This window comes from Plectropomus leopardus, chromosome 17, assembly GCF_008729295.1.
Source record: "Plectropomus leopardus isolate mb chromosome 17, YSFRI_Pleo_2.0, whole genome shotgun sequence".
In the NCBI taxonomy this organism is placed as follows: domain Eukaryota; kingdom Metazoa; phylum Chordata; class Actinopteri; order Perciformes; family Serranidae; genus Plectropomus; species Plectropomus leopardus.
In genome coordinates, this window is record NC_056479.1 from 12,931,390 (window position 1) to 12,941,298 (window position 9,909).

The 9,909-nt window shown below is 36.2% G+C and overlaps 1 protein-coding gene across 1 annotated transcript; it reads left to right on the plus strand.

The window, feature by feature from the left end:
• The first annotated feature begins 5,740 nt into the window (after positions 1 to 5,740).
• psmg3 (proteasome (prosome, macropain) assembly chaperone 3) lies at positions 5,741 to 8,763 on the plus strand. Its single transcript, XM_042505608.1, has 3 exons — positions 5,741 to 5,851; positions 6,785 to 7,013; positions 8,104 to 8,763. Exons 2-3 carry the CDS (start codon positions 6,795 to 6,797, stop codon positions 8,254 to 8,256), a joined length of 372 nt encoding a protein of 123 aa, XP_042361542.1. The 5' UTR covers positions 5,741 to 5,851; positions 6,785 to 6,794; the 3' UTR covers positions 8,257 to 8,763.
• Positions 8,764 to 9,909: the final 1,146 nt, after the last annotated feature.

Consider the following 9,909-nt stretch of genomic DNA (forward strand, 5'->3'; position numbering starts at 1 on the left):
CACTGCTCTGCAAATGGGAACCAGTGATTTTATGGGCAGTTTTAATCACGTGCTATAGAGCCTTCCTGTCCTGGACCGTACACAAGCCATGCCAGTTTGTGATGTTTCCAGTCAATATGCTTTCTATTCCTCCTCTGTAGAAGTTAACCAGGGTCTTGCTCTGGAATTTAGCCTTCCTAAATTTCCATAGAGAGCATAGCCTTTTCTGTGTTTTTTTAACCTGGGTGGTCATGTGTGATGACCAAGATAGGTTCTCAGTTATGGTAATTCCAAGGAATCTATAGCTGTTTACCTGCTCCACCTCAGCTCCACTGATGTAGACAGGAGTGTGTGTCTTGCCGCCGTCTTTCTAGTTTTGTTATGAGAAGGGTAGCTTAATTGGATCATAGTTGGATTAAAAGATTACCTCAACATGTAACTTTGTTTCTTCCAAAGTATCAACTTTATAACACCTTGAGGTATTAATGGCTGCCTCTATTTCACCTTTCGAGGAAGCTTTTATAAGCTACTGGTTTGTGGATTCACAGATGCAGGGCTACTGTCTTTTGCGATAAAACAAGTAGAACATCTTCTTCCAAGATCTTTACGTTTACTAAGTACATGGAATGAAAATGAAAAAACGAAATTTCTGACTCTTGTAGAGATGGACATCAGCAATGCAAGGACACGTAAATCAGCCGTGACAAAATGTAGTTATGCAGCTGTTAGAAATCTTTCTCTATTATTAGAAGTTATGTCTTATGTTCTTATGTCTCTGCTTTTGTGTGATATGATTTGAGGAGCATGATGTCATTTAACAAAGTATTCAGACAGTAAGCCAAAAACCTTTACTGTCTGAAAGATCAGCCAGTCATGATTTAATGTGTACATTTCTGGAATGCAGGGAAGAGCTCAGATGAGACAGGGTGGGATGTGTCTTTGCTGCTTCTCTGATTTCTGTTTTCCACTCTGAAGAATTTGAATCTGCCTTCCGTCAGTCACAATGCCAGCAGATCTATACTATAGAACTATAGAAACACCGTTCCTTAGACTAAGGTTTGTGAAATATAAGAAATTGGTAATCTGTTTCATGGTGCAAGATACATTATTGGAATAAAAGGGCTTTTTCATGTGCATGTTTGGCTTGAGAGAATGAAATGTCTTGCATTGTTCAACACTTGTGTTTGATGTCCTCCATTGCTGAGAAGTTTGAAATAAATTGAAAGTGCAGGGAGCATGGGAGCATAGGATTTCAGAATGCTGGGATTTTTTGTTACAGTAGGAAGTGATTTTTCAAATTCACAAACCTCTGATGGTGAGGCAATTTTTTTTTTTTTCAAATAAGAGCGCACTACATACCAAACTGAAATAACTCATAACACCAGACTTAAACCAAGACTCTTGTCATCGGGTGGTCTGAAGGCATAAAAGGTAAATCACAGTCTGCTCAGGCTTTTCTAACAGATGCCCCGAACATGTATTTTTCCCCTTTGGTTTGTCTTTGCCTGTATTTGAAAAACACTTAATGGAAACTAACCCCAGGGGTTAATCCCACGTGGCATGAGAGCAACTTTCAAATGTCATGGTAAAGTCGCTTTTGAGCTCAATCTTTAATACAGCACAGCACTCTAGTGGCCACAAGGGTAATAATTGTCTTTGTGTGTGTATGTGTATGTGTATGTGTATGTGTGTGAGAGAGAATTTGCGGCTAAGGCATGAAGGTGCCTTTTTGCCCCCAATCCACCTTTCCTCTGATTTTACAAAGCAGGTGTGAGGAAGATGTTTCAAATCCTCTTTGGTTATTGACATCACTGATTAACTGATATCGAGGTAGTTATTATTCAAAAGGTGTATTCAGAATGTATTTGGTGTGTGCCAGAGAGACATGGGCAGACAAACAAATTCAGCTTTTTGTGGATGAATTGTGAGGGGGGTGATGGGAGCTGCTTCATCCAGCAAATAAGATATTTTCATATGGGATGGCATTATGACACCGAGGGTCTCTGTGTGAAACAGACAGAAACGAAGAAAATGCTTGACTAGTCACACAGACTCAGATAGGATGTATTTGTAAAATTGAGAGCCCTTAAGCGCCATCAACTCTTTTGGAAACGTGTGACAGCAGACGTTTCTTTTTTTCTGTGTGACGCCAGCGCTCAACTTTTAGGATACAGCTGGCATTTGTTGTATGTTTATTGCCCAAAGAAAGATCACGAAGCACCTCTCAAGGATGTCTTCCAAGACAGTTTAAAAGTGCATCAGGCTCCTAAATTTGAAATGTCGAGGTGTCATCCAAAGTACATGTTGATGAATACAAACACATTTACATAAGCAATAACTAAACTCCTGCCCTTCTTTGATATGCAGTCCACAGCCTTGATGTCAAGGCTCTCCAGTGCATGTGCATTTACTGTAGCTTCAAGGCCAAAATTATTAACATGTCTAATGATTTGGAAAAGGTTGAGGTAGCAAGAAGAGGAGTGGACAGAGGGAGGAGTAAAAAGAAAGCCGAATATAAAGCCTGTGATTTGAAAGACATTTGAATAATTATTCTCATTCTATCGTCATATGAATCACATTATAATGAATTAAACTACTCCTCTTTTTTCCAGGTGACAGCTCAAAGGACCCTTGAACCCCTAAAACAGCCATTGTAACCATTAATAATAGTCTACTGTAATTTAGTATGCAAAACAAAGTCTTAGAAATTCACAAAGAAATTTTACAAAGAAATAGTAATATGAAACTTACATCATAAAAACCTATTCATGACCCACTGGATAAACCTGGCATGAGCTTTTTTGCGGCAACTCAGTTGCCAGAAAAATGTTTGCATTGTGTTTTCTGCAAACTACACATACATAACGTTTGTACATTAGCACGTAGGAGATGCGATGAAACATTTGGTGATGGTAAGTGGGGATGCACAACAATATCGACACATCTTCGGTATTGGCAGATATTGGCTTTAAAATAAAATATCAGAATGGGTCAACATGCTGATTTCTGCCAATATAACAAATCTATTTCTTTTATTGGCAAAGTGGTCACGTACAAAACATTAACCTTAAGTTAAACAAGATGTTATTATCAATAAAATTAGGCAGGGAAAAAAGCGGATACATCAATATTGGTATCGGTTATCAGACAAATGAGTTGTTATGTATCAGCATATTGGATGTTGGAAAAAAATCCATTATCATGCATCCCTAATGGTTAGGAATAGATCATGTTTTGGCTTAAAACACCCATGTTTGGTAGCACAAAAGCCACTGGAAAAGCTGTGACGGGTCTGTGAAGAACCCACGTTCTATGGCTCAAATACTGCTGGGGATTGCTGCAATGTCCAGCTAATAGCAGACAGATTTTGTGGCTCAAACGCTGCTGGGAAACACTGCGATGTCCAGCTAAAACACCCAGGTTTGGTATTACAAACACTAGTTTTGTTTGTTCATTTGAACAGTGGTCTACAGCCTTGTTGACACGGCATCCATAAAGACGCCATCTACCATCTCTGCCACCTTCTGATTACAGAGTCAACTTATTTAAATATGATTCATGTGAAACAAAATGTAGTGAGGTTGTGGTGTACAAAAACATTCAATGCAAACATTTTCTTCTTGCAACTGGGATGTTGCTAAGATCCTGAACAGAAGCTGACATTTGTGAATTAGGCAATGTTCAACCAAAAGCAATAGAAAATGTTGGAAGGCATAGTACAGTGTAACCATTATCTTCATTACCTCACTGTTGCCTTTCAAAAACATTTTATTTGCTGGTTCACACATATTTGCATACTATCACAGTTTGCCCAGACAGTGCATTACACAGGCAATGCTGAAATGTTATATATTGACATTTGCATTACAATTTTGTTTCGATCAAAATGATCATTCAAGGACACAGATGGTCAGCCAGGGAGTATAGGGAGCGGTCCAACCAATTTCATACCTACTGCTGCCTACTCAGAGTGCATAACAATTCCGCTGAGCCGGCTCTATTTGACATTGTGAGTGTGCCATGTTCATAGGGATGGCTCCTTGGATTAGCCTGATGCAGCACTCACAGACTTCAGTGGAGCCTCACATCCACCTGAAGAAAAAAAAAAAAGATGTCATGCAAGCATTTTTGCTAACAGTGACAGTTCCTCCACTGCTCGCCTTTCCTGTGGCTGTAAATGCAGATGTGACTGCTTGGTTGGCCGATGTGTAGCCTAAATGGAAATGTCCTACTAAACCATGATACAGCCTAAATGTAGCATTTGGATGCAGTTCAAATGTCACATCAGTACCACTGTTGGGCCCTGAAAACAGTTTATCAGTTGGTTTTTACTATACTTTCTATATATTAATATATTAATTAATGAGCTATCTATACTTCCATTTTGTATGTAAGTCATAAAATTTGCACCATACAAGCTGTGAAGACAAGTTTCTTCTTCATGTAATAGTGCCAAAGACATTTTACATTTCTCCCAGTAAACAACAAGTTTATCCAGCCACTGTTTAATAAAACTCACCGCTAAAAATTAAAGAAAAAATAATAAATATAAAAAACAAGCCTCAAATTAAAGCTCTCTTGACAGTTAATTAAAAACATCTTGCCTCTGTGGTTTCTTGCTTTGGACGAGTTGTTTCTGTTGCTTAATATTGATTGAAATGTACCAGGGCAGAAGATCGGCTTAATTTTAAAACTTAAAGAAATTCACTCTTGATAATACTTTGTTAAAGTTCAGTTGAATTATCCTCACTTCACAGTCATTTCTGAGAAAATAACTATGCAGATTAAGTGTAAGCATGCATTGTGAACAATGCTGGAAACCTTGAATATTATTTATGAGAAAAACAAAGAGAAACACAAAGTGCCCTGAAGTGTTTTAATCGTCAAGTCTCCAGCAAACTTCAGGCAAACGTAGAAAATTCCACTCCTAATTTATGTTGTTACTGTGAATTTGTTGTGAACCTGCAAGGAAGGTTTATTTTGAGGACAATACCAAGGACAAAAAAACAACTGTGAAAAAATTATGGAAAAATACCAGGAGCAATACCTCAAGGTACAATTTTGCTTTTTTTTTCCAACTTAACAGACATTTGTGATATCTCTTATGGGACAGTATTTACCCACTCTGCTGCAGGTTGCCCGGGGATTTATTTATTAATTTTTTGGCAGCGCTTTTAAAATAGTGATTAAAAAAATTGATTAAAAAAATAAAAGAAAAAAAATCTATGGTTACAGTTGTCCTGTGATTTTGAAAGGCCAACAACCTACAGGTAGACAAAAAATAACTGTGTAGCCTATTTGCTTTTTATTTAAATGTATAGACTTTAACTCTGTCTTCCTTTTTTTCAGTTTCATTAATAAATCTGTCTTATCTCTTATTTCTTACCTGGGGTGTTCTGATTAAAAGAGCCATAGTGTGATAAAAGTAGATGTTCCACTTCACAGTTGTCAGAAATAATGATTGCAAAATCAGTTGTCACATATGTAAAATTAATGCAAAATAAGTATGATATAGTCAGAAACAAACATTTCTATCAAACATAATTTTATCATGGATATATTATTCGACAAAAGACAAACCACTGAAATGCCTCCTGGGTTTGTTTTTTTTTTTTTTTTACAGTTATGATTACACATAAAGCCCAAATGGCTTGTTTAAGCTATTAATTATGACAAAATCCTCTGATTTATATTGAGGCAGAAGCTACCCCCGGAAGTCGGGAGTGACTTCATACTACGTCATCACGCAAATCGAGCTGTGCTTACGCTCAGCCACATGTTTATTTCTAGTTAATGACAGAACGCTGCTGCAGTTGGTGAAAGTGTCTCTGTGCAGAAGACGTTTCACTCGTTGCACAGACTGACAAACGGGGTGAGTGTTTTGTATTTAACTTTCACACAGACGCTGAAAAACTCTGTTCATTGTCAGTTTAACTGTAAGATTACAGCTGGAGCTAACTGTTAGCTGTTTAGCTAATGTTAGCATCTACAGTACTTCCCCGCAGCCGAGCATCACCTCTGCGGAGCTTTTCTCTGTCGTCTCCGCTTTAAAACAACACTACGCGATCTTAGCATTTCTTTGCATTTGTTGGGATGTCGATTTGTGAACACCTAAATACCGTAACTTTGGTCGTTCGCCTTCTTCCTGGGGCTAATACTGAGGCTAATCCCAATTGTTTTGTTAGTTTCATATTTGGCGACTATTTCCACGTATTTTGCAAATAAGTGACAGATTATATGCGTTAAGGTAGTGTATTTGAATTCTGAAATTGCACAACAGACTTACATAAAGGCTTTAAAGTAAGGTATACACTTTAATATTGAAAATTTGATGTGTGACTGACTTTCTTTGCACACATGCAGTATTTGTTATGTTTACTGTAGGACACTATACACAAACCAGTTAATCGTTATAGCCAATGTATAGTGTAATAAATATGGATGTGGTGTTAATAATCTAGAACTGAAATGATAACTCATTTTTGATTAGTCCTTCAGCAGTAAAGTATTTTGCAACTACCATTTCACAAGCAACATTTGCTGTACTAGCTTCTCAGATATGTGGTTGTAATGTTTTGTCATATGTAATAGTAAAGTCATATGATAGTACATTTTGCATTTTGTTTTTCACACTTGGCTTTTGGAAATTAAAATGGCAATTTTCTCCCGTTTTCTGAGTTTTACTAGTAAGATATATTATTAATCAAGAAAATAATTGGAAGAACAATCAATATTGCAAATACTGTCAGCTGCAGCCCTACAAAGAGTCTTAATGTACCATTTCCTTTTTCATTTTCTTCCCTAGGATTAGCAAAATGTCTTCCACGGAGCCCATCATCAGATCAAGACAGACAGAGAAAGAAGTCAACGGAATTTCGACGCAGGTCGTCTGTACAGAGTTCAGCAATTACATATTTGTAGTTCTCACTCAGTACGGCAAAATGGGGACACTGATATCAGTCACACCTGACTCCAGATCTAATGATATCAGCACCCCAACGTTCTCCACCAAAGTACTGCTGGGCAAAGACGAGGTACGCTGGATGAAATTGGTCAGATTATTATCGTATCAGTGTGATATAGACTTGTTCACAGGACATCAGACAGACTTGTTGCAACACAGGGGAACTCATTTCATGCTGTGAAAGGGCAGATAAGATTGGTTCTGAATTGCTGTGGTGGATGGGGAGAAATGAGATGTGTGCAGGCATGGAGTTCAGCGGGCTGTTAAAGTTTGCACAAGAAAACCTATTTCAGCTCTGCATTAGCAAGTAATTTTCTAACTGGCATACAGCGCTAGACATGGATCATCAATAGACAAATGGATTATAATTATGTTTGTTTCTGGGGTCTACAGATGTACAGTTTTTGTTTGATTTTTCACTCTTGTGGTCATTTTTAAAACATAACACATGCACTTTTTGTGAAGTGTGTGGTTTTAGAGTCAGGGAGGGATATAGTGTTAAAGCACTGTCACACTGACCTTGGTTGAAGTATATTATGCAACTGAGCATTATGTCAAAAACCGAGGCTTCATCTCAGTTATTGTTAAAATAACTAGATTATACAGCAGCCAGATAACCTGCTAGAGCCATATCTGAAGTTTCATTAAAATAGAATCAAGTCATATTGTAAGACGCGCAAACGGTGCTTACTTTGGGAGAACTTCACAAAAAGAAATTACTTTTCTCATGCTGTTTGTGGAATATAGCCCAATCAATAATGGTGCATGACAGTTAAGGCAAGTTCTAACAATATACCATATATGAAGTGGCAACAGCACAGAATGTGAGTCGAAAAGTGTTTTTTTTTTTTTTCACATTGTTAAATGATATTTGAAGATATGGAAAAAGTATTTACCATTTAAGTGGTGAAAAGTGGATTGTATATTAGATAGAAAAGACATTCATTTATGTCTATGATATCAAACAAAGTAAATGATAGGGATATGTGCAAGTAAAGTGCTACAGATACAGACAAACCTTCATTTTATCAGTTTCACAGGTCAGGCCTTTGTAGGAGTCATTCATATTAATTTATTTGTTTTCTTCTAACATAAACCTATTACATCACAGCATTTCTGTATGTATAAATCTAACACCTGATTTGTTTTTCTCTTTTCAGCCACTGACACATGTCTGTGCCAAAAACCTGGTAACTTTTGTGTCACAAGAAGCTGGCAACAGGCCTGTCTTGCTGGGACTAGCACTCAAGGATTCCTCCATAGATGCTATCAAACAAATGAAAGAAATCATAAGAAGTTGTCAGGTCTGGTAGGAAGTCAACATAATAGACATGAAGCCTGAGGGCTTGATGAAGTGCAGGCCTTCTGGACATCCCCAATGTCACATTTTTCTGCTGCATCTTTTAAAGTGAAAGGGTTTTACTGTTTACTAAATGCCAATCTGTGATTAAAAAAACCCGGAGGCTTGTGCTGCGAGACAGAAATGTATGAATCCAATTTCAGTGACTCTGATCTTTTGATTTGTTGAGACAGTGAAGAATGTCTTCTGGAAAACATAATTTAGAGTTTATCTGGTTGTAAAGGAGGGGATTGTGCAAGTCGCTGCTGTCTCAAATACTGAAGACATGTGCACTGATCAAGTTTGCAAAATGACTGATGTCCAGGAGCTTCAGTTTCATCACTGTATAAACTACGTATTGACCTTACTGTTTGTTTTGAATTTGCAATATTTTACACTTTGTTATTTTTCTATTTTAGAATGACGATATTCTAAATTGTTTCATGAAGATAGCCTAGAAATAAAACAGTTCACTCTTAAACCTTGTCTTTTTTCTGTCTTTGTAACAAATGTACCTTAAATCATGAGCCCCAGTGAAGGATAGTTTAGATCTGCTTATGGATGTGACAAAAAATGTAGTAAAGGAGTCATTTAGTTATTGTCAACACATTTCAAAGCAGTGCATTCTGTGCTAGCAGTGCTTCACTGGTGTTCACGACAAAAGCAGAATTACACAATAAATACTTTCTTAAGAGATTCTCTATTATTTCATATACTCTGACTTTGATTAATATTTGTTTGCATTCTTGTAGTTTATATTTTTATGTTATAAAATGACTAATATAACTACTAATTTGTGATATGAGACTCATTTGGAATTTGTATTAACTTGTGAGTTTGGTTGTAAAAAGAACTTCAGTGTTGCTTTTCAGATGTACTTGGTTACAGATGACCAGTAACTGTCAAAAATGTTATGAGTAATTCAATTATTTTAATAACTTCATTTAAGTAATGTAACTTATTCAATCAAGCAGATTAGTCAGACTTAATTTGTAAAGCACTATCATACAATAAAACTGGAAGTCCCCCCTCCCCTTCACACGCACACACAAACACACACGCATGCACTCACTAGGGTGTTAATTAACTGAAAGTAATTAATTAAAGTGCTAAAATAAAAGTACTCATTAAAAGCAGGAACAGAGGAAATGCAATTTTAAGTGAGGAAATACCGAAGGCAGGATGAAAACCTTCAGATAAAATATAAAATATTATATTAATAAATTAATTAATTAATTAATATTATATTAATAATATGTAAAATAAATAAAATACTCTAAATAGTAGATAAAAGGTAACTAGAAGGAACAGAACAAATAACAGAAAAAATGTAAAATAATAAAATATAAATAATGAAAAATAAAATAATATACAATCTAGTACAACAATAAAACAGACTAAAATGTATAAATACATAGTCAATAAATAAATAGGTAAAGTTCAATTAAAAGCCAATGTAAAAAGGTAGGTCTTGGGTTTCAATTTGATTGCTTTTCTAGCATTTTTTTTTTTAAAAATTGGGCAATAAAGCTGATGAATTATTTGAAAATAGTCTATGCCAAAAGAAGGCATTGCTGTATAAATGTTTAATTCTACTAATAAACTTTTTACTGAAAAGAATACATTC

Excerpts from the sequence above, each read along its gene's own strand:
- psmg3 (XM_042505608.1), top strand. The coding sequence starts at position 6,795 with ATGTCTTCCACGGAGCCCATCATCAGATCAAGACAGACAGAGAAAGAA. Across the intron at positions 7,014-8,103 it reads TACTGCTGGGCAAAGACGAG|CCACTGACACATGTCTGTGC; the intron begins GTACGCTGGATG and ends TTCTCTTTTCAG.